This window comes from Pseudophryne corroboree, chromosome 3, assembly GCF_028390025.1.
Source record: "Pseudophryne corroboree isolate aPseCor3 chromosome 3, aPseCor3.hap2, whole genome shotgun sequence".
NCBI classification, from domain to species: domain Eukaryota; kingdom Metazoa; phylum Chordata; class Amphibia; order Anura; family Myobatrachidae; genus Pseudophryne; species Pseudophryne corroboree.
In genome coordinates, this window is record NC_086446.1 from 608,407,219 (window position 1) to 608,432,601 (window position 25,383).

Consider the following 25,383-nt stretch of genomic DNA (forward strand, 5'->3'; position numbering starts at 1 on the left):
TTGGTTAAGTATTGTTGGTCCAGCTGTTACTGAATTGTTTCACGTTGGTTAGCTTGGCTTTCCTTTTGTTATGTGTGAGCTGGTGTGAAGCTCACCACTATCTGTGTATTTCCTTCTCTCGAAGTATGTCCGTCTCCTCGGGCACAGTTTCTATACTGAGTCTGGTAGGAGGGGCATAGAGGGAGGGGCCAGCCCACACTATTGAACTCTTAAAGTGCTCATGGCTCCTAGTGGACCAGTCTATACCCCATGGTACTAAATTGGACCCCAGCATCCTCTACAGACTACGAGAAAAGGATTTACCGGTAGGTATATAAAATCCTATTTTAACTATATGTTAAATTGTAGAGTTTATTATTACTCTGATTATCAGTATTAGTGTTTGAAGTGTGCAACTGTATTTTTCTTTTTTCTGCATAAATTTAAAGTGCCCAAGCACTGGTATAGATAGCAGTGTCCACAATGGACTATGAAGAAAAGATTGAACGCAAGTACAAAATTCCCATTACTTGAATATAACTAGGAGGAGCTTTTATAAAATATTAGAAGAATACTAAATAATGCATAACAGCATGTAGTCATTTTATAAGCAGTAACGGTGGAAACACATCCGGTTTTTGAGCACCAAAAGATTGTCTCATTCTGATGCCTCTGTGTGTAGGAATGACCATAAATTGTACATATGTGAAATACAGTAGTAATGGTACTGAAACGTGTTTGAATAAATAAGTGTAAATCTTTGATGAATCCCCCCCCACACACACACACACACTTACTTTGTGTTAAGTGGGGGATCTACTTTATGTAAGAAGTGTTGTAAACTTGTAATAGGGCATATTGAATGTCCTTACAAAGAAATAAGGATCAATTAGGGTTGAGGTCACCATAAGGTTAAAGATAAAAATAAAAAAGGGGGGCAGACTAGATGGGCCGGGATACGGTCGTTAGGTCGACACAGCTTAGGTCGAAATGTACTAGGTCGACAGGTCAAAAGGTCAACATGAGTTTTTCACATTTTTGACATCTTGACTTTTTCATACTTGACGATCCACGTGGACTACAGTTGGGAACGGTAACCTGTGCTGAGCGCAGCGAGGCACCTTGCCCGAAGCATGGCGAGCGAAGCGAGCCATGCGAGGGGACACGGTGCACTAATTGGGGTTCCCCGTCACTTTACGAAGAGAACGACGCCAAAAAGTCCAAAAACCCATGTCGACCTATTGTCCCTATCGACCTAATGCATGTCTACCTTCCATGGTCGACCTAATGACTGTTGACCTGAGTTGAGTCGACCCAACGACCCGTGGGCCAAGTGGCTCTTATTTGCCGTCAAATTCTGTTTTATATGTAACACATACAGAATATTTATTATTTATTTATTAACAGTTTCTAATATAGCGCAGCATATTCCGTTGCACTTTACAATTAGAACAACAGTAATAGAACAAAACTCGGTAAAAACAGACAGACATAGGAGGTAGGAAGGCCCTGCTTGCAAGCTTACAATCTATAGGGAAATAGGCATTGATACACAAGGATAGATGCTACCTATTGCATAATGGTCCACCAGATGGCTAGGTTCTTAATGGGTTGTATGATATGATCACCCAGCAATGTTTGCCAAGTGTCAGGAGGGTGTGAGAGTAAAGAAAGACAAGATATGTGATGTTATGTGGACTGTACAGAGAGGATGTAATTAGATAGGGAAGCACTGAAGGTTATGTGGGTGGGTCTGGAATTTGATAGGCTAGTCTGAAGAGGTGAGTTTTCAGGGAACGTTTAAAGGTTTGGAGGCTAGAGGTGAGTCTTATTGTGCGTGGGAGGGCATTCCACAGAGTTGGTGAAGCCCGGATAAAGTCCTGTAATTTTGAGTGTGGATGAGAGACACAGATCTTGTGCAGAGCGGAGAGGTCAGGTAGGGAAATATTTTGTGATGAGTTAAGAGATGTATGTTGGTGCAGTTTGGTTAATAGCTTTGTATGTAAGTTAAAGTATTTTATATTTAATACGGTAGAATACCGGTAACCAATGGAGGGACTTACAGAGCGGATCTGCAGACGATGAATGTCTAGCGAGGAAGATTAGCCTCGCAGCTGCATTCAAAATGGATTGTAGTGGTGAGAGCCTATGTTTGGGAAGACCTGTCAGGAGACTATTACAATAATCAATGCGGGAGATAATGAGAGCATGGATTAGAGTTTTTGCTGTGTCTTGTGTAAGATATGGTCGTATTTTGGATATGTTTCTTAGATGTATCAGCATGATCTTGAGACAGATTGAATGTGGGGAACAAAGGACAGTTCAGAGTCAAGAATGACACCTAGGCAGCGAGCTTGTGGGGTAGGGATGATTGCTGAGTTATCAACAGTGATAGAGATATCAGGTTGGGAACTACTATTGGTCGCTGGAAATATAATTAATTCTGTTTTGGAAATATTAAGTTTGAGGTGGCGAGATGTCATCCAAGATAAAATGGCAGAAAGGCATTCAGTGACACGGCCCAATACAGATGGTGACAAATCAGGGGAGGATAGGTAGATTTGAGTATCATCCGCATACAGCTGGTACTGAAATCCGAAGGAGTTGATTCGTTTGCCAAGAGATGTGGTATAGATAGAGAAAAGCAGAGGACCTAAGACTGAGCCTTGCGGTACTCCAACTGAGAGAGGTAGCGCAGAGGAGGTGGAATTAGAGAAAAGAACACTGAAGTAGCGATTAGATAGGTTGGATGAGAACCAAGAAAGGGCTGTGTCCTGAATACCTAGGGATTGTAGTGTTTGTATGAGAAGAGAGTGGTCAACAGTGTCAAAAGCAGCAGAGAGATCAAGGAGAATAAGTAGTGAGTAATGGCCTTTAGATTTAGCAGTGACCAAAACATTCACTACCTTAGTCAGTGCTGTCTATGTGGAGTGTTGGGCATTAAATCCTGACTGAAGTGGGTCCAGTAGGCTGTGTGAGTTAAGAAAGTGTGTGAGGCGAGTGTAGGCAAGTCTCTCCAGTAGCTTGGAGGGGCATGGGAGCTGAGAGATGGGATGGTAGTTTGAGAGAGCGTTAGAGTCAGAGTTTTGTTTTTTCAGAATGGGAGTAATCGCTGCATGCTTGTATAGAGAAGGAAAGATACCAGTAGAAAGAGAGAGATTACAGATTTTAGTTAAGGTTGGGATGAGCACAGCAGACAGAGCCTTACTATTTTATGAGGGTATAGAGTCAAGGGGAAAGGTAGTAGAGTAGGCAGATGAAGAGTGCAGAAACTTAATCTTCATTTGTAGGATCAAATGAAGAGAAGGTGTTAGAGTAGGGGTGGGCAAAATACGGCCCGCGGGCCGGATGCGGCCCGCAAACCGATCCTGTCCGGCCCACTGCCTCCCAACAGCGAGCAATGACAAGCGGCCCGAACGGCTGAGCTGCTTGTCATTGCTCTGAGCTGCAGTACCTCCAAGCTGCCGGCGGCGCCTCTCTCCCCTGCTGCTGCGTTGTAGCAGCCTCCTCCCTCCTCCAGAGTCCCCAGTGACAACGACTGGGTTCAGCCGAAAGGGGGTGGGGCTACGTGCCGAGGAGGGGCGGGGCTTCACTGGGCCTCAGTGGGCGGAGCTACACGGGACAAGAGCCAGACTTGTACAGAATAGATCCATCCTTCCTGCCACTGCCAGCCAGCCAGATCAGTAAAGTTAATGGGAAAAGTGAGTGAGAGAAAGAAAGGTGTGTGATAGTGTGCGTATATTTGTGTGTGCGGGCAGTGGCGTCAGTCTGTTTTTAGGTTTGGGGGAGAGATCTTTAGCTCTCGCTGTACCAACCCCTCCCGTGTTCTGTCACCATGTCACCCCCGTGTTCTGTCAGTGTCACCCCCCCGTGTTCTGTCACTGTCATCCCCCGTGTTCTGTCACCGTGTCACCCCCACCGTGTTCTGTCACCGTGTCACACACCCCGTGTTCTGTCACTGTCACCCCCCCTGTGTTCTGTCACCGTGTCACCCCACCGTGTTCTGTCACTGTGTCACACACCCCATGTTCTCACCGTGTCACACACCCCGTGTTCTGTCACTGTCACCCCCCCTCCCCGTGTTCTGTCACTGTGTCACACCTTTCCCCAGGGGCCATAAGACACCGGATAATTTGGTTGCTGCACAATAATTATCCTAAATAAAATGTTAATGTGTAAAAGGGGGCTCTACCTGCTGTAATGTGTAAAAGGGGCTCTACCTTCCATACTGTGTAAAAATAAGAATTTACTTACCGATAATTCTATTTCTCGTAGTCCGTAGTGGATGCTGGGGACTCCGTCAGGACCATGGGGATTAGCGGCTCCGCAGGAGACAGGGCACAAAAGTAAAAGCTTTAGGATCAGGTGGTGTGCACTGGCTCCTCCCCCTATGACCCTCCTCCAAGCCTCAGTTAGGATACTGTGCCTGGACGAGCGTACACAATAAGGAAGGATTTTGAATCCCGGGTAAGACTCATACCAGCCACACCAATCACACTGTACAACCTGTGATCTGAACCCAGTTAACAGCATGATAACAGCGGAGCCTCTGAAAAGATGGCTCACAACAATAATAACCCGATTTTTGTAACAATAACTATGTACAAGTATTGCAGACAATCCGCACTTGGGATGGGCGCCCAGCATCCACTACGGACTACGAGAAATAGAATTATCGGTAAGTAAATTCTTATTTTCTCTGACGTCCTAAGTGGATGCTGGGGACTCCATCAGGACCATGGGGATTATACCAAAGCTCCCAAACGGGCGGGAGAGTGCGGATGACTCTGCAGCACCGAATGAGAGAACTCCAGGTCCTCCTCAGTCAGGGTGTGCCCCTGACCAAGTAGCTGCTCGGCAAAGTTGTAAAGCCGGGACCCCTCGGGCAGCCGCCCAAGATGAGCCCACCTTCCTTGTGGAATGGGCATTTACATATTTTGGCTGTGGCAGGCCTGCCACAGCATGTGCAAGCTGAATTGTACTACACATCCAACTAGCAATCGTCTGCTTAGAAGCAAGAGCACCCAGTTTATTGGGTGCATACAGGATAACAGCAAGTCAGTTTTCCTGACTCCAGCCGTCCTGGAAACCTATATTTTCAGGGCCCTGACAACATCTAGCAACTTGGAGTCCTCCAAGTCCCTAGTAGCCGCAGGTACCACAATAAGCTGGTTCAGGTGAAACACTGACACCACCTTAGGGAGAAACTGGGGACGAGTCCGCAGCTCTGCCCTGTCCGAATGGACAATCAGATATGGGCTTTTGTGAGACAAAGCCGCCAATTCTGACACTCGCCTGGCCGAGGCCAGGGCCAACAGCATGGTCACTTTCCATGTGAGATATTTCAAATCCACAGATTTGAGCGGTTTAAACCAATGTGATTTGAGGAATCCCAGAACTACGTTGAGATCCCACAGTGCCACTGGAGGCACAAAAGGGGGTTGTATATGCAGTACTCCCTTGACAAACTTCTGGACTTCAGGAACTGAAGCCAATTCTTTCTGGAAGAAAATAGACAGGGACGAAATTTGAACCTTAATGGACCCCAATTTGAGGCCCATAGACACTCCTGTTTGCAGGAAATGCAGGAATCGACCGAGTTGAAATTTCTTCGTGGGGCCTTCCTGGCCTCACACCACGCAACATATTTTCGCCACATGTGGTGATAATGTTGTGCGGTCACCTCCTTCCTGGCTTTGACCAGGGTAGGAATGACCTCTTCCGGAATGCCTTTTTCCCTTAGGATCCGGCGTTCAACTGCCATGCCGTCAAACGCAGCCGCGGTAAGTCTTGGAACAGACATGGTACTTGCTGAAGCAAGTCCCTTCTTAGCGGCAGAGGCCATGAGTCCTCTGTGAGCATCTCTTGAAGTTCCAGGTACCAAGTCCTTCTTGGCCAATCCGGAGCCACGAGTATAGTTCTTACTCCTCTATGTCTTATAATTCTCAGTACCTTGGGTATGAGAAGCAGAGGAGGGAACACATACACTGACTGGTACACCCACGGTGTTACCAGAGCGTCCCCAGCTATTGCCTGAGGGTCTCTTGACCTGGCGCAATACCTGTCCAGTTTTTTGTTCAGGCGGGACGCCATCATGTCCACCTTTGGTCTTTCCCAATGGTTCACAATCATGTGGAAGACTTCCCGATGAAATCCCCACTCTCCCGGGCGTCGGAATGAACACTGCTGACAGTGCTATCACCTGATTTTCCGCCCAGCGAAGAATCCTTGCAGTTTCTGCTATTGCCCTTCTGCTTCTTGTGCCGCCCTGTCTGTTTACGTGGGCGACTGCCGTGATGTTGTCCCACTGGATCAATACCGGCTGACCTTGAAGCAGAGGTCTTGCTAAGCTTAGAGCATTGTAACTTGCCCTTAGCTCCAGTATATTTATGTGGAGAGAATTCTCCAGACTTGATCACACTCCCTGGAAATTTTTTCCCTGTGTGACTGCTCCCCAGCCTCTCAGGCTGGCATCCCTGGTCACCAGGACCCTTCCTGAATGCCGAATCTGCGGCCCATTAGTAGATGAGTACTTTGCAGCCACCGCAGAAGAAACACCCTTGTCCTTGGAGACAGGGTTATCCGCTGATGCATCTGAAGATGCGATCCGGACCATTTTTCCAGCAGATCCCACTGAAAAGTTCTTGCGTGAAAACTGCTGAATGGAATCGCTTCGTAAGAAGCCACCATTTTTCCCAGGACCCTTGTGCAATGATGCACTGACACTTTTCCTGGTTTTAGGAGGTTCCTGACTAGCTCGGATAACTCCCTGGCTTTCTTCTCCGGGAGAAACACCCTTTTCTGGACTGTGTCCAGAATCATCCCTAGGAACAGCCGAAGTGTCGTCGGAAACAACTGCGGTTTTGGAATATTTAGAATCCACCCGTGCTGTCGTAGAACTACTTGAGATAGTGCTACTCCGACCTCCAACTGTTCTCTGGACCTTGCTCTTATCAGGAGGTCGTCCATTTTCTTTGAAGAAGAATCATCATTTCGGCCATTACCTTGGTAAAGACCCGGGGTGCCGTGGACAATCCAAACGGCAGCGTCTGAAACTGATAGTGACAGTTCTGTACCACGAACCTGAGGTACCCTTGGTGAGAAGGGCAAATTGGGACATGGAGGTAAGTATCCCTGATGTCCCGGGACACCCTATAGTCCCCTTCTTCCTGGTTCGCTATCACTGCTCTGAGTGACTCCATCTTGATTTGAACCTTTGTAAGTGTTCAAATATTTCAGATTTAGAATAGGTCTCACCGAGCCTTCTGGCTTCAGTACCACAACATAGTGTGGAATAATACCCCTTTCCTTGTTGTAGGAGGGGTACTTTGATTATCACCTGCTGGGAATACAGCTTGTGAATTGTTTCCAATACTGCCTCCCTGTCGGAGGGAGACGTTGGTAAAGCAGACTTCAGGAACCTGCGAGGGGGAAACGTCTCGACTTTCCAATCTGTACCCCTGGGATCCTACTTGTAGGATCCAGGGGTCCTGTACGGCCCCAGCGTCATGCTGAGAAACTTGGCAGAAGCGGTGGAGGCTTCTGTTCCTGGGAATGGGCTGCCTGCTCCAGTCTTCTTCCCTTTCCTCTATCCCTGGGCAGATATGACTCTTATGGGGACGAAAGGACTGAGGCTGAAAAGACGGTGTCTTTTTCTGCAGAGATGTGACTTAGGGTAAAAACTGTGGATTTTCTAGCAGTTGCCGTGGCCACCAGGTCCGATGGACCGACCCCAAATAACTCCTCCCCTTTATACGGCAATACTTCTTTGTGCCGTTTGGAATCTGCATCACCTGACCACTGTCGTGTCCATAAACATCGCACTTACTCTTGATGCCAGAGTGCAAATATCCCTCTGTGCATCTCGTATATATAGAAATGCATCCTTTAAATGCTCTGTAGTCAATAAAATACTGTCCCTGTCAAGGGTATCAATATTTTTAGTCAGGGAATCCGACCAAGCCACCCCAGCTCTGCACATCCAGGCTGAGGCGATCGCTGGTCGCAGTATAACACCAGTATGTGTGTATATACTTCTTAGGATATTTTCCAGCCTCCTATCAGTTGGCTCCTTGAGGCGGCCCTATCTGGAGACGGTACCGCCACTTGTTTTGATAAGCGTGTGAGCGCCTTATCCACCCTAAGGGGTGTTTCCCAACGCGCCCTAACTTCTGGCGGGAAAGGGTATACCGCCAATAATTTTCTATCGGGGGAAACCCACGCATCATCACACACTTCATTTAATTTATCTGATTCAGGAAAAACTACAGGTAGTTTTTTTACACCCCACATAATACCCTTTTTTGTGGTACTTGTAGTATCAGAAATATGTAACACCTCCTTCATTGCCCTTAACAAGTAACGTGTGGCCCTAAAGGAAAATACGTTTGTTTCTTCACCGTCGACACTGAAATCGGTGTCCGTGTCTGTGTCGACCGACTGAGGTAAATGGGCGTTTTAAAGCCCCTGACGGTGTTTGAGACGCCTGGACAGGTACTATTTTGTTTGTCGGCCGTCTCTGTTGACATTATCACGTAATTCCTTGAATAAGCCATCCATTCCGGTGTCGACTCCCTAGAGAGTGACATCACCATTACAGGCAATTGCTCCGCCTCCTCACCAACATCGTCCTCATACATGTCGACACACACGTACCGACACACAGCACACACACAGGGAATGCTCTGATAGAGGACAGGACCCCACTAGCCCTTTGGGGAGACAGAGGGAGAGTTTGCCAGCACACACCAAAAACGCTATAATTATACAGGGACAACCTTTATATAAGTGTTTTTCCCTTATAGCATTTTAATATATATAGTCATATCGCCAAATAAGTGCCCCCCCCCTCTCTGTTTTAACCCTGTTTCTGTAGTGCAGTGCAGGGGAGAGCCTGGGAGCCTTCCCACCAGCATTTCTGTGAGGGAAAATGGCGCTGTGTGCTGAGGAGAATAGGCCCCGCCCCCTTTTCGGCGGGCTTCTTCTCCCGTTTTTCTGAGACCTGGCAGGGGTTAAATACATCCATATAGCCCCCAGGGGCTATATGTGATGTATTTTTAGCCAGAATAAGGTACTATCATTGCTGCCCAGGGCGCCCCCCCCCAGCGCCCTGCACCCTCAGTGACCGCTGCTATGAAGTGTGCTGACAACAATGGCGCACAGCTGCAGTGCTGTGCGCTACCTTATGAAGACTGAAAAGTCTTCTGCCGCCGGTTTCTGGACCTCTTCACTTTTCGGCATCTGCAAGGGGGTCGGCGGCGCGGCTCCGGGACGAACCCCAGGGTGAGACCTGTGTTCCGACTCCCTCTGGAGCTAATGGTGTCCAGTAGCCTAAGAAGCCAATCCATCCTGCACGCAGGTGAGTTCACTTCTCTCCCCTAAGTCCCTCGATGCAGTGAGCCTGTTGCCAGCAGGACTCACTGAAAATAAAAAACCTAACAAAACTTTTACTCTAAGCAGCTCTTTAGGAGAGCCACCTAGATTGCACCCTTCTCGGCCGGGCACAAAAATCTAACTGAGGCTTGGAGGAGGGTCATAGGGGGAGGAGCCAGTGCACACCACCTGATCCTAAAGCTTTTACTTTTGTGCCCTGTCTACTGCGGAGCCGCTAATCCCCATGGTCCTGACGGAGTCCCCAGCATCCACTTAGGACGTCAGAGAAAGGGGCTCTATCTGGTGTAATGTGTGTATGTGGCGCTGTGTGGCGCAATTTGAATAATGGAGACTACTGTGCAGCCTAATATGAATCTGTATTATTTTTTGCCCACACCCCTTCCACATGAAGCACGTCCCTATATTTTTGGCAAGTGGGGGGAGCTGCTATTTTGTATGTGGCCCTCGGATACTGACAGGAAATGTCAAGTGGCCCCTCAGCTGAAATAATTGCCCACCCCTGTGTTAGAGGGTTCAGGCAGGGAATTGAGCAGGTCACTGGCTGTGGAAGAGCATACCATTTTCATTTCGTATCTTATCAATCTTGTCCTTGAAATAGGAAGCAAGATCTTGCGCACTGACAGTGGCTGGTGGGTTGGGTGAGGGAGGGACAAGAAGTGATTTAAATGTATTAAAAAGTCACTTGGGGTTAGAGGCTTGAGCAGAGATGAGAGATTGGAAATATGTTTGGCAGTGTCCAGAGCATTACGATAAGAGTGGTACACGATCTTATATGTGAGAAAGTCACTTGAACTATGAGATTTACGCCACTGGCGTTCTACTTTTACGTGAGAGTTTTTGTAGGTGTCTATTGTGTTTAGAGTGCCACGGTTGACATCTAAGTCTAGGTGGAGTTTGATGGGTAGCTGGAACCACTTCAAGTGCTGTTTCTAGAGTTTGCTTAAGGTGTGATACAGCAGTCTCAGGAGAGGTGAATGTAGAAATTGCTGAGAGCAGTGGTTGCAGTGAGGTAGATAGTTGTTGAAAATGAATAGCGTTAATATTTCTGTGGGTTAGAGGTGGCTTGGTAGACTTCAGGGACATTGAGTTTGAAGTAATGGAGGAGAGCATGCAGGTGATATGGTTGTGATATGAGAGAAGGAAAGGAGTGTTAGTACGTTCAGAAACAGCAAAGTCTGGTAAATACAAGATCAAGGCAGTGGCCCTCCTGATGAGTAGGGGAGTCAGTCCATTGGGAGGGGCCAAGAGAGAGTAGTTTAGAGGCATGGGGAGATTGTGGACTGTCAATAGAGATATTGAAATTGCCCATAATGACGGTGGAGATGTCAGAGGATAAAAAGTGAGGGAGCCAAGCAGAAAAATCTTCCAGAAACTTTTTGGGTTGCCCAGGTAGGCGATAGCTGCAACACGCAGAGAGAAATGGGTGAAAATCCTAATAGAGTGTACTTCAAATGATGTAAATGCGAGTGAGGGAACAGGTGGTAAAACGATGTGAGTGTAAGATTTGGACAGCAATATCCCAACCCAACCTCCTTTACTGTTACCAGGCCTCTCTCTGTGTGTGTGTGTGTGTGTGTGTGTGTGTGTGTGTGTGTGTGTGTGTGTAGTGGAGACCACCATGTGACAGTGCTGCAGAGGAGGCAGTGTCTGATTGTGTGAGCCATGTTTCTGTTATAGCTAGCATATTGAGTTTTTTTGCTATGAAAAGGTCATGAATAGATGAATAGTTAATTTGTTGCAAACAGAGCGTGCATTCCATAAAGCACATTTTAGTGACTTGGAGGTAGATGGGAGACATGTGACGTTTATAAGGTTTGTTGGATTTATATTCCGTTGTGAATCAGCTGAATGTAAGCGTGGTATGTGGATGGGACCTGGATTTGGCGATATGTCACCAGGTAGTAGAAGCAGAAGAAGAGAGGGGTAGGTATAGTTGGGGGAGGTGTGTGATAGTTTCTTATGGTGACAGGTTGAGGATGTTACAGTTAGTATACATAGATAGGTTAAAAGGTCATGAGTGTTAATAAGAGGGGAGTGGATTAATGAGGCTGCAATGTGTACAGAGCGATTAATAACAGGAATAGTGAAGGATGATGCCATTTTATAGAGGATACCATGAAGTGTTATTAGGAAAAACAGTTTGTGGAACATGGTGTTTTAAAAATAAAAGTATAGATAGGTAAGTGCTTAATGAAAATGCAAGTTTAAATTGTGAAATTACCTGATTTCCAATGTTTTTCAGTGTTTGTTCAGCTGTTGGTTTAACTGTTCTTTTAAAAATTTCCTAACTTTGTAATTTCCAAACTTCGTATATTTCCAAACTCAGACAACTGCCCCATAACTGAATGCAAACATATACTAGGTCTAATTAACAAAGGCTTCAGCTAAAGCCAATTGGACATTTAATCAAAGGGCTTAAATAAACACCAGTCCATGTATGCTAATAAACTACACTCCAATGAATGTCTTCAGAAGAGATAATGTCAGCTACAAGAAAGTACTAATATTATACAAATACATTTACATACACTGCTAAATTATACGTTAGTGTGAATTCAGATATTGGGGTATATTCAAATGAAGTGGAAAGCTGCCGTCTGTCGAAAAGACGGCAGTTTTCGACTTTTTTAGGTCGGAAGGGATTCCGAGCTATTCAATATATTCGACAAGTCGAGGAATTCGACTTGTCGAAAAGCACGTGGATCGGCGGAATAGCTGCCGATCCACGTGCTTGTGTCGAAACCTTTTCGACCATCTCACTTCGACTTCAAAAAAAGTCTAAGTGAGTGAGATGCGGGAGCAGTGACTGGGAGATCCGCGGACAGCCAGACGGGAAGAGCAGGAGGATGTCACAGCCGCCGCTCACAGTAGCGTCCACCTGGCTCCAGCAAGCAAGACCTCGCTTGCTGGAGCTGGGTGGACGCTGCCGTGAACGGCGGCTGTGATGCACGGCCGTGGAGAGGAGGGACGGGGAGAGACAGATATGAGGGGGGGTGACAGGGGAGAGCAGTGCTACAGCAGTGGCTATATAGCTGCTGCTGTAGCGCTTCTCTCCCTCGTCTCCCCCCCCCCCCCCTCCCCTCCTGCATCTCAATTCAACTTTCTCTTACGTCCTAGAGGATGCTGGGGACTCCGTAAGGACCATGGGTATAGACGGGCTCCGCAGGAGACATGGGCACTATAAAGAACTTTAGAGTGGGTGTGCACTGGCTCCTCAATCTATGCCCCTCCTCCAGACCTCAGTTAGATCCTGTGCCCAGACGAGACTGGGTGCATTACAGGGGAGCTCTCCTGAGTTTCTCTGAAAAAAAAGAATTTTGGTAGATTTTTTATTTTCAGGGAGCACTGCTGGCAACAGGCTCCCTGCATCGTGGGACTAAGGAGAGAGAAGCAGACCTACTTAAGTGATAGGCCCTGCTTCTTAGGCTACTGGACACCATTAGCTCCAGAGGGTCGGAACGCAGGTCTCACCCTAGCCGTTCGTCCTCCTCGCAGAGCCGGAAGATAGAAGCCGGGTGAGTATTAGAAGAAAGAAGACTTCAAAGGCGGCAGAAGACTTCAGTTCTTCTCTGAGGTAACAGGCAGCGGTAACGCTGCGCGCTATTGCTCCCACACACAACACACACTGCAGGCACGGATGGGGGTGCGCCCTGGGCAGCAATAATAAACCTCTATGACTGGCTAATATATTATATAGGCTGCGGAGGCAGTAGATATACAATCACCCGCCAGTGTTTGTAAATTTGAGCGGGACCGAAGCCCGCCGCTGAGGGGGTGGAGCTTGGTACCACAGCACTAACCGGCGCCATATATATATATATATATATATAAAAGCGCTGTTTATCTGGGAATTGTTTCCAGTGTCAGTTGGCGCTGGGTGTGTGCTGGCATACTCTCTCTCTGTCTCTCCAACGCCGACACCTGACTGGTTGGATATGTGGAATGTTTTAAATGCAAATGTGGCTTTATTACATAAGAGGTTGGACACAAGCAGAGTCCAGAGATAAAGCAGGGAGTCGATCCATGGCTTTAACTGTATCACAGGGCCCTTCTGGGTCTCAGAAACGCCCACTGTCCCAAGTAGCAGACACTGATACCGACACGGAGTCCGACTCCAGTGTCGACTACGATGATGCAAGGTTACACCCAAGGGTAGCCAAAAGTATTCATTATATGATTATTGCAATTAAGGATGTTTTGCATATCACAGATGACCCCTCTGTCCCTGACACGAGGGTACACATGTTTAAAGAAAAGAAACCTGAGGTAACTTTCCCCCCATCTCATGAGCTGAATGAGTTATTTGAAAAAGTTTGGGAGACTCCAGACAAGAAACTGCAGATTCCCAAGAGAATTCTTATGGCGTATCCTTTCCCGGCTAAGGACAGGGTACGGTGGGAATCCTCGCCCAGAGTAGACAAGGCGTTAACGCGCTTGTCCAAAAAGGTGGTGCTGCCGTCTCCAGATACAGCAGCCCTCAGGGATCCTGCTGATCGCAGGCAGGAAACTACTTTGAAGTCAATTTATACACATACGGGTGCCTTGCTCAGACCGGCAATAACGTCGGCTTGGGTTTGTAGCGCTGTAGCAGCTTGGACAGATACCTTGTCAGCTATATTGATACCCTGGATAGGGATACCATTTTATTGACCTTGGGTCACATTAAAGACGCAGTCCTATATATGAGAGATGCTCAGAGAGACGTGGGCCTGCTGGGTTTGAGAGCCAACGCCATGGCGATTTCTGCCAGGCGAGCCCTGTGGACCCGCCAATGGACGGGTGATGCCGACTCAAAGAGGCATATGGAGGTTTTGCCTTACAAGGGTGAGGACTTATTTGGGGAAGGTCTCACGGACCTGGTTTCCACGGCTATTGCAGGTAAATCTACTTTTTTACCTTGTTTTTCCTCAGCAAAAGAAAATGCCACAATATCAGATGCAGTCTTTTCGATCGCATAAGTCAAGAAGAGGTCGGGGATCTTCCTTTCTCGCCAGAGGTAAAGGTAGAGGGGAAAAACTGCCGGCTACGGCTAGTTCCCAGGAGCAGAAGTCCTCCCCGGCTTCTACTAAATCCACCGCATGACGCTGGGGCTCCACTGAGGGAGTCCGCCCCGGTGGGGGCACGTCTTCGACTCTTCAGCCACGTCTGGGTTCAATCAGAGGTGGATCTCTGGGCAATAGAAATTGTATCCCAGGGTTACAAGCTGGAATTCGAAGACGTGACTCCTCGCCGGTTTTTCAAATCAGCCTTACCAGCTTCTTCCCCAGAAAGGGAGGTAGTTGTAGCTGCAATTCAAAAACTGTGTCATCAACAAGTGGTTGTCAAGGTTCCCCTACTTCAACAGGGGAAGGGGTACAATTCAACCCTGTTTGTGGTCCCGAAGCCGGATGGCTCAGTCAGACCCATTCTGAATTTAAAATCCCTAAACCTGTACTTGGAAAAGGTTCAAATTCAAGATGGAATCGCTCAGGGCGGTCATCGCCAGCCTGGAAGGGGGGGATTTTATGGTATCACTAGACATAAAGGATGCATACCTTCATGTCCCCATATATCCGCCTCATCAAGCGTACCTGAGATTCGCTGTACAGGACTGTCATTACCAGTTTCAGACGTTGCCGTTTGGGCTTTCCACGGCCCCGAGGATTTTCACCAAGGTAATAGCGAAAATGATGGTGCTCCTGCGCAAAAAGGGAGTCACAATTATCCCGTACTTGGACGATCTCCTGATAAAAGCGAGATCGAGAGAACAATTGCTGAAAAGCGTGTCGCTCTCCCTAAGCGTGCTGCAGCAACACGGCTGGATTCTCAATCTACCAAAGTCACAGTTTGCTCCAACGACCCGGTTGACTTTCTTGGGCATGATTCTAGACACGGAACAAAAGAGGGTTTTTCTCCCGGTGGAAAAAGCCCAGAAACTCCAGAACTTGGTCAGGGACCTGTTGAAACCGAAAAGTGTGTCGGTCCATCACTGTACGCGAGTTCTGGGGAAAATGATGGCGTCTTACGAGGCCATTCCCTTCGGCAGGTTCCATGCGAGGACTTTTCAGTGGGACCTTCTGGACAAGTGGTCCGGGTCCCATCTACACTTTCATCAAAAGATCAGCCTGTCCCCCAGGGCCAGGGTGTCTCTCCTGTGGTGGCTGCAGAGTGCTTACCTTCTAGAGGGTCGCAGGTTCGGCATTCAGGTCTGGGTTCTGGTGACCACGGACGCAAGCCTCCGAGGATGGGGAGCAGTCACACAAGGAAGAAACTTCCAGGGACTATGGTCAAGCCAGGAGGCTTGTCTACACATCAACGTACTGGAATTGAGGGCCATATACAACGGCCTGCGTCAGGCGGAGAAGCTTCTACGCGACCTACCGGTTCTGATTCAGTCAGACAACGTCACAGCCGTGGCTCATGTAAACCGCCAAGGCGGAACAAGAAGCAGAGTGGCAATGGCGGAAGCCACCAGGATTCTTCGCTGGGCGGAAAATCATGTAAGCGCTTTGACAGCAGTCTTCATTCCGGGAATGGACAAATGGGAAGCAGATTTCCTCAGCAGACACGATCTCCATCCAGGGGAGTGGGGACTTCATCAAGAAGTCTTTGCAGAGATAACAGGTCTGTGGGGGCTTCCGCAAATAGACATGATGGCGTCACGTCTTAACAAGAAGCTGCGGAGGTATTGTGCCAGGTCAAGGGACCCTCAGGCAGTAGCAGTGGACGCCCTGGTGACACCGTGGGTGTTTCAGTCGGTCTATGTGTTCCCTCCTCTTCCACTCATCTCAGAGATATTGAGAATCATAAGAAGAAAAAGAGTGCAGACAATACTCATTGTTCCAGATTGGCCTCGAAGGGCCTGGTATTCCGATCTTCAGGAAATGCTCACAGAAGATCCGTGGCCTCTTCCTCTCAGAGAGGACCTGTTGCAACAGGGGCCCTGTCTGTTCCAAGACTTACCGCGGCTGCGTTTGACGGCATGGCGGTTGAACGCCGAATCCTAGCTGGGAAGGGCATTCAGTAAGAAGTCATCCCTACTCTGATAAGTGCTAGGAAGGAGGTGACGGCGAAGCATTATCACCGTATCTGGAGGAAGTACGTATCTTGGTGTGAAACCAAGAATGCTCCTGCGGAAGATTTCCATCTGGGCCGTTTTCTCCACTTTCTGCAGACAGGAGTGGATATGGGCCTAAAATTAGGCTCCATTCAGGTACAGATTTTGTAAAGGGAGTGCTGCACATACAGCCTCCTTTTGTGCCTCCGGTGGCACCATGGGACCTTAACGTGGTGTTACAGTTCCTGAAATCTCACTGGTTTGAGCCACTTCAAACGGTTGAATTAAAATTTCTCACTTGGAAGGTGGTCATGTTGTTGTCCTTGGCATCTGCAAGGCGGGTGTCTGAGTTGGCGGCTTTGTCTCACAAAAGCCCCTATCTGATTTTTCATGTGTATAGAGCAGAATTGCGGACTCGTCCTCAATTTTTGTCTAAGGTGGTTTCATCGTTTCATATGAACCAACCTATTGTGGTGCCTGTGGCTTCGTGTGACTTGGAGGATTCCAAGTCCCTTGATGTAGTCAGGGCCTTGAAAATTTCTGTAGCCAGGACGGCTCGGGTTAGGAAAACAGAAACTCTGTTTGTCCTGTATGCAGCCAACAAGGTTGGTGCTCCTGCTTCTAAGCAGACTATTGCTCGCTGAATCTGTAACACGATTCAGCAGGCTCATTCTACGGCTGGATTGCCGTTACCAAATTCAGTAAAGGCCCATTCCACTAGGAAGGTGGGCTCTTCTTGGGCGGCTGCCTGAGGCGTCTCGGTATTACAGCTTTGCCGAGCGGCGACTTGGTCGGGGTCAAACACTTTTGCTAAATTCTACAAGTTTGATACCTTGGCTGATGAGGACCTACTGTTTGCATAATCGGTGCTGCAGAGTCATCCGCACTCTCCCGCCCGGTCTGGAGCTTTGGTATAATCCCCATGGATTCCCCATGGATTCCCCAGCATCCTCTAGGACGTAAGAGAAAATAAGATTTTAAACCTACCGGTAAATCTTTTTCTCCTAGTCCGTAGAGGATGCTGGGCGCCCGTCCCAGTACGGACAAAATTCTGCAAGACTTGTATATAGCTATTGCTTACATAAGGGTTATGTTACAGTTTTGATCAGTCTCTGACTGATGCTGTTTGTTTCATACTGTTGACTGGTTCGTATATTCCAGGTTATACGGTGTGGATGGTGTGGGCTGGTATGAATCTTGCCCTTGGATTAACAAAATCCTTTCCTCATACTGTTCGTCTCCTCTGGGCACAGTTTCTCTAACTGAGGTCTGGAGTAGGGGCATAGAGGGAGGAGCCAGTGCACACCCATTCTAAAGTTCTTTATAGTGCCCATGTCTCCTGCGGAGCCCGTCTATACCCATGGTCCTTACGGAGTCCCCAGCATCCTCTACGGACTAGGAGAAAAAGATTTACCGGTAGGTTTAAAATCTTTTTTTTTTTTTAAAGTCGAATTGATAATTCATTGAATAGCCCAGGTCGGATCCATTCCGAGAAATGAATGTCGGAATGGATCCGACTTCAATTGAATATACCCCATAGAGTTGTAGTTTGCAGGGTAATAAACAATAAAAGCCTTATAGCGGTATGTTATATGCAATAATATGAATTGTCATTGGCCCTCATTCCGAGTTGTTCGCTCGCAAGCTGCTTTTAGCAGCTTTGCACACGCTAAGCCACCGCCTACTGGGAGTGAATCTTAGCTTAGCAAAATTGCGAACGAAAGATTTGCAAAATTGCGAATAGACACTTCTTAGCAGTTTCTGAGTAGCTCCACACTTACTCGGCATCTGCGATCAGTTCAGTCAGTTTCGTTCCTGGTTTGACGTCACAAACACACCCAGCGTTCGGCCAGACACTCCTCCGTTTCTCCAGCCACTCCCGCGTTTTTCCCAGAAACGGCAGCGTTTTTTCGCACACACCCATAAAACGGCCTGTTTCCGCCCAGAAACACCCACTTCCTGTCAATCACATTACGATCACCAGAACGAAGAAAAAACCTCGTAATGCCGTGAGTAAAATACCTAACTGCATAGCAAATTTACTTGGCGCAGTCGCACTGCGGACATTGCGCATGCGCATTAGCGACTAATCGCTCCGTTGCGACAAAAAAATAACGAGCGAACAACTCGGAATGACCCCCATTGTCCTTCTGGGAAGGTACTGTGCCATTATATGTCAGCCAGATGTGCATATACCAAATATTTCTAATATGTTAACAGAACCCATCGACATCTGAAGATCGCGAGTCAAAAGAGAATGGATCCAGCTTTTGATGCAGTTTCTACTTTGTTCTGGAAAGAGAAGAAGAATGTTAAATAATGTAATGCAAATCATGCTGTTGGAGTACACACAAGCGGTTTGTAGTTTTAATTGATATTTAATGGAGAAATCTGTATATACTGTAGTTTTATGAATGAGTGCATTGGCCTCATAGTGATTGCCTGTGATAGACAGAGCAAAGCAGAGTACACATTTTTGAATAAATGAAATGTTGACAATTTAAGATAAAATAGATTGTGTAATAACTTCATCCTCCTATATATTTTTCTTTTGGTATTTCTTTCCTTTTTTTTAATGTATATTAAGAAAAATAAATCTAAGATTGGGAAAAGTTCCCATATTTAGCCTGGCTTTTAGTATGCATTATTTCTATCTGTTGTCAGTGAGTATTCTGTACAGAACCTAGGGCCTAATTCAGACCTGATCGCAGCAGCAAATTTGCTAGCTAATGGGCAAAACCATGTGCACTGCAGGTGGGGCAGATATAACGTGCAGAGAGAGAGTTAGATTTGGGCAGGGTGTGTTCAAACTGAAATCTAAATTCCAGTGTAAAAATAAAGCAGCCAGTATTTACCCTGCACAGAAACAATATAACCCACCCAAATCTAACTCTCTCTGCACATGTTATATCTGCCACACCTGCAGTGCACATTGGGGGTAATTCCAAGTTGATCGCAGCAGGATTTTTGATAGCAATTGGGCAAAACCATGTGCACTGCAGGGGAGGCAGATATAACATGTGCAGAGAGAGTTAGATTTGGGTGGGTTATTTTATTTCTGTGCAGGGTAAATACTGGTTGCTTTATTTTTACACTGCAAATTAGATTGCAGATTGAACACACCCCACCCAAATCTAACTCTCTCTGCACATGTTATATCTTCCTCCCCTACAGTGCACATGGTTTTGCCCAATTGCTAACAAAAATCCTGCTGCGATCAACTTGGAATTACCCCCATTGTTTTGCCCAACTGCTAACAAATTTGCTGCTGCGATCAGGTCTGAATTAGGCCCCTAGAGTGATTGTACCAAGCAATAACATTATAGCCAAATGATACATTCAAATTACTGATGTTAGAAAGTTACGGTGTCTATCCTTCCAGATTTTTTTTTTTTTTGTACAAACAAAAATAAGTATTTAATATTTATTGTTTAAATAAAAAGCCAGTATAAAATAATAAAGCTGCAGATAGAGAACGTCGTTGTATGCATTTCTGGTTTCCATTAAGTCCTATTCCCCTGCACTATTGAAGCTCTTTCTTTTTGGAATTACAAGATGACTGTATGACTGGTTGGAGATCCCACAATATATTTAATATTTTCATTGTAATAAACAACTACAAAGATTTTGCTCTGCATATTGGAGTTGTTGCTTCTCTTTCAACCTTGTCTGTGCATTGTCTGATGTTTGCCTGTAGGTGTCACTGTACCCCAGACAGAATTGAAGAACTCTTCTGTCCCTGCTGGTATGGATCCCTGCGGGTATGATCTGTCTCCTGGGCCTGTTGCAACAGTAAAGACATAAACCTCACGGTGGAGAGATCAGATCAGCCCCAATAAGTGGGGAATGCATTCACCCCCCAGTGAAGACCACACTGGGGACTTGGGGGTAGATTTACTAAAGCTTCTAAAAATTAAAATGTAGAAGTTTTGCCCGCAGCAACCAGATTCTATTATTTTAGACAGAATTTGATTGGTTGCTATGGGCAACACTTCAACTTGTCTCTTTTAGAAGCTTTAGTAACTCTACCCTCTTATTCTAACCTGCTCACAGCAGGGACGGGATACGGTTGTTGGGTCGACCCAACTTAGGTCAACACTTGTTAGGTCGACCACTGCAGGTAGACATTGCCGTTAGGTCGACTTGTACTAGCTCGACAGGTCAAAAGGTCGACATGAGTTTTTTTGACTGTTTTTGGTGACGTTTTCTCCGTAAAGTGACGGGGATCCTGAATTAGTGCACCGTGTCCCCTCGCTTCGCTCGCCATGCATCCGGCAGGTTCCCGTTCCAATCGTAGTCCACGTAGATCGTGAAGTATGAAAAAATCCAAAAATTTAAAATAATTGAAAATCTCGTGTCGACCTTATGACCTGTCGACCTAGTCCATGTTGACCTTGTGACCTGTCAACCTAATGGTAATGTCGACCTTACATGGTCGACCTAAGTTGGGTCGACCTAACGACAGTATCCCGTCCCTGCTGTGAGCAGGTTAGAATAAGAGGGTAGAGTTACTAAAGCTTCTTAAAGAGACAAGTTGGAGTGTTGCCCATAGCAACCAATCAAATTCTGTCTAAAATAATAGAATCTGGTTGCTATGGGCAACACTTCTACATTTTCATTTTTAGAAGCTTTAGTAACTGTACCCCCAAGTCCCAAGTGTGGTCTTCACTGGGGGGTGAATACATTCCCCACTTATTGGGGCTGATCTGATCTCTCCCCATGATGTTTATGTCTTTACTGTTGTACTCACATGCCAAAAGGTGCAACAGTTAGGCCCAGGAGACAGATGAGGATTTCCAACTCTTTCATCTGCCGTATTTGGTATAAAGTATATGGTTGTTACTTGAACGCCTTCCCCACTAATTTTTGGTTGGAGTTATCTAACAGCCCCACAGGTAGGAAAGATAAGTGTAATATACATTTACGTACCATGCATGCATATACTAGAAGATTTCTGCTTGCATCCAGCAATCCAATCGTATCATATGCTGTGCTCAGCCACCGAGGCAAAATGCACACAGAGGACTGTCTGCATCAGTTAGATCCTACTGACTGACTCTTTGCAGATCACACTCTCTCTGTGATTGTGCTTTCATATGCACTATTGCTAGATTATGGGGTATATTCAATTGAAGTCGGATCCATTCCGACATTCATTTGTCAGAATGGATCTGACCTGGGCTATTCAATGCATTCTCAATTCGACTTTAAAAAAAGTCGAATTGAGATGCGGGAGCTGAGACGGGGGAGAGCCGCGGCTATATAGCTGCTGCTGTAGCGATGCTCTCCCCCGTCTCTTCCCCCCAAGTCTCTGCCTCTCCCCGTCCCCACATCACAGCCGCCGCTCATGGCAGTGTCCACTCGCTTGCTGGAGCCGGGTGGACGCTGCTGTGAGCCGTGGCTGTGACATCCACCGGCACTGCTCTCCATCTGCCCGCGGCTCTCCCGGTCTCTGCTCCCGCATCTCACTTTTAATTTTTGTTTTAAGTCCTACTGAGATTGTCAAAAAGGGGGCAAAAATTTTCAACACAAGTACGCAGATCGGCACCTATTCCGCCGATCCACGTGCTTTTCGACAAGTTGAATAATATGGGGTTAGATTGAATAGGTCGGAACTCCTTCCGACCTAAAAAAGTAGAAAACTGCCGTCTTTTCAACAGACGGCAGCTTTAGACTTCAATTGAATATATCCCTGAGTGTCTTTGCAAGGTTGAAGACATGTGAACAACCATTCCCATTCATGTGGTAAGGTGACAGTGCAAGGGCTGGTCTAATTAACCTCTTACTGATTTCTTAAGTCCAGTAGGCACATATTTTTAGTAAGCCTGCAAGCTTATCCTATAAGAAGGTTTTTGTGTTATATCACCGGGTGTCCATGGCAGGATGCATCTTTATATACGTGTAACTTAACATACATATATATATATATATATATATATATATATATATATATATATATATATATATATAATAGCAGCTTTTGTATTCTTTGATGCATTCAAGCCCTGTTTTGACTGAAATGGTGTTTGTTTGTTTCCTCCATAGCACTGTATGTCACAGCAGTATTACCTCCATTTACCAGCCTAGAATGCATTAGCTGCAACTGTGTTTACCGTGTGCTGTTGTCAGGGCTATTTTTCTGCCGGAACGCCGTTCCTGAAGATGTTCTGAAAAATGGAACGCACTGGCTACTGCACCAGCAACGTTTGGGAGGGCAGGTGTGGGCATCAGTAAGCATACCACTAGCCCCTGCTGTGGATTAAGACGCGTCAGGGGCTGTGGAAGCGTTCTGTCCGTAGCAGTGGTAAAAAAAACACCAAAAATGGCTGCTACCGAGGAGGAGACAGATTTGACCTCTAGCATCTGTCTCCTCAGTGGCTGGCATTTCAAGAGGTGTTTTGTTTTTCTGTTTTTTTTGTTTTTGTTTTGCAGACGCTACAGATGGAAGCGCTTCCGCAGCCCCCGGCACGTCTCAATTCACTGCGGGGACGACTATTAGTAGTATGCTTACTCACCCCTGACAACGCGCATGAGACCCCTGACAACGAGCATGAAACCCCTGACAATGTGCATGAGACCCCTGCCAACTGTGTGGTATAATTTGTAAGGGGCATTATCATGTGTGGGGCATAAAATGGTGTCATTATGCCACACACAGTATTGGCTCTATGTAATGGGAGCTACAGTGTGTGGCATAACACATAATCGGTGTTACGGTGTGTAACAGAACGTGTAATAGACATTACAGTATGTGGCGTAATGTGTAATAGGCATTACGGTGTGGCATATTGTGTAGTGGGCATTATGGCGTGTGGTGTAATGGGCATTACTATAAGGAGGAAAAATTACAAATATAAGGGGCATGAATCAGTATTTTTTTTTTCCTGTATTAAGCAATGTTTGGGCGTGTGGGTTGCAAAACTGGGGTATAAGGTGTTTTTTTTCCTGCAAGGCCATGCCCCTTGCAGTGAGACCACACCTCCTTTTTTTGGTAGAGCACGTGCAAATTCTTTATTCTTGCAAAGGTGTGTCGTCGTCCCCCACCCCACTGTAGCTCCGCCCACCACTGCCTACCCACGGAAGTTCCTGAACCTATTTTTCTACAAAAATAGCACTGGTTGTTGTAGATGGTTAAATGTAACCCCTGGTCCAGTACAACTGCAAGCAGATCAAGTTTAAACTGTTGAGGTGAACTAGCATTATACAATGTACATCTCTAAATTCCATTCTCCGTTTATGACCTCCTTTGTACATACCCTCAACATTAAGTTGGTACTGGAATGTGGTCATACTTTGATCTGGACAAAATCACCCTCCCCGGGGCATTAAAGTGCTAGTCCTCTCCTCCTAACACCCACTTATTGATGTGTGTTCGGCAGCCATTCACACTGTGCAGTAATAAATGGGACATACTTCCCAACTAATTGGGGACAGTTGGAAGGGATGTAATTATAGTTATGTAGTATGAAGCGCTGCGTCTTTTTGTGTATGTCTGTGACCAGTAATACTTTATATTCCTCATAATAATGTGTATAATATACAGGCAATATATTTTGTATATAGTATGGAATGCAACATTTTTATTTTCTCCAAGTGCGTATCTACACCAGAGTAATGCCAACTTACTCTGTGGATATTTACATACAAATAGGGTGGATAATCCCAGGATCGGGATCCGGGGATTTTGGCAAGAAATTGGGCAGGATTCAGTGCCGGGATTGGGAGATTAGGAAGCCCCTTTGTTTTTTCAATGCCAGGCAGCGTTGAGCTTCCTTAGGAGGCTCAGACGCTGCCCGGTTCCCCTTGCTCACCTGCCCCCAGCTGTGCGCACTGCACAGGGTGACGTGAAGTCAGAGGTCGCGCTGTGCAGCCAGCGATCCACCGCTCGGTACTCGGCGCCTGCACCAGCCCGCAACTCAGCAACAGGTGGGTGGACTCGCTCTCCTACCCTGTCAGACGAGGGTAAATTATGTGGGACTGGGCAGGGCGGGGCGGCGGAGGACAATACAAAGGAAACTATCCCGTCAATCCTGGGAGTGATCATTTTTCAATCCCAATGCCCTGGATTGAAAAAAAGCCCAGGATTGGCCACCCTACATACAATAAATAAATCTGATAATATAATCCAGGAGGTCATTTAATCTATTACATTTATTTATTTTTCAGGGTTTATAGGGCTCCATAGGTGAGACATTGGGGGTATAGGTGGTAAGGACTGGGCACCAAACAGTTAAAGCTTTACATATCCCAGGATTCTCTGGTCCTTCCATCTAAACCCCACCCACAGCTCATGCTCTACAGTTTTTATTTTGTGCTAGCAGGAGCCTGTTCACCATTAAACAGTGGGACTGCTATTAAGCAGCCCAAGCTTTATATTTAATCTTATTTTGTTTCTTTTTTCATACTGGATGAGCTAGCGCTACTGCTCCATCAACCACCCTGCCGACGCCGCAGCTCTGGCCCGCTGTGTGGTACTTACGGCTGGGTGCTTGCTAGCACGACATAAGCTGGAACAACGGGGGGTCAGGTAAGGCTGGTTCTCGGATCATTAACGCAGTCCTACCTCCGGGCTCAGAAGACGGACCGGAGGTGCTGATGTGGACAACAGTTCATCTGGGTCACCACTGGACCACCAGGGCTAACTATACTGGGGCAGGGTTTATTTAGTAAGAGGCCAGGGCACCCTATGGTTGATATCAGCATAGGGGATGGCAGCCCTCTCCCTGTGGCCCATCCCCCAGCTCAGGCACCGTTCCACAGCTGTTTCCCGCTTCTCACTTCTGAGCTGCTCCTCACTTACCCTGCTCCCACTCAAAAGACCCATGGCAGCCATTTTCATTCAGTAGCTACACTGGGTCCAGTCTCCCTCTATACCTCTCCTAGGAGCCAGGTTATACAGCACTATGTGCTACCAGCCACTGCTGTCTGGGTAATTGATTTAGTGCCCATTGCAGTTCATTATATTGTATTCTGCG

At 46.8% G+C, this 25,383-nt stretch overlaps 1 protein-coding gene across 3 annotated transcripts in view; it reads left to right on the plus strand.

The window, feature by feature from the left end:
• Positions 1–20,045, plus strand: part of CCAR1 (cell division cycle and apoptosis regulator 1) — a 247,507-nt gene extending 227,462 nt beyond the window's left edge. For all 3 annotated transcript variants that reach the window (XM_063961565.1, XM_063961566.1, XM_063961567.1), the window contains exon 24: positions 18,629–20,045. In XM_063961565.1, coding sequence (XP_063817635.1) covers positions 18,629–18,682 — 54 coding nt within the window. In that variant the 3' untranslated portion in view covers positions 18,683–20,045. The remainder of the gene's footprint in view (positions 1–18,628) is intronic.
• Positions 20,046–25,383: the final 5,338 nt, after the last annotated feature.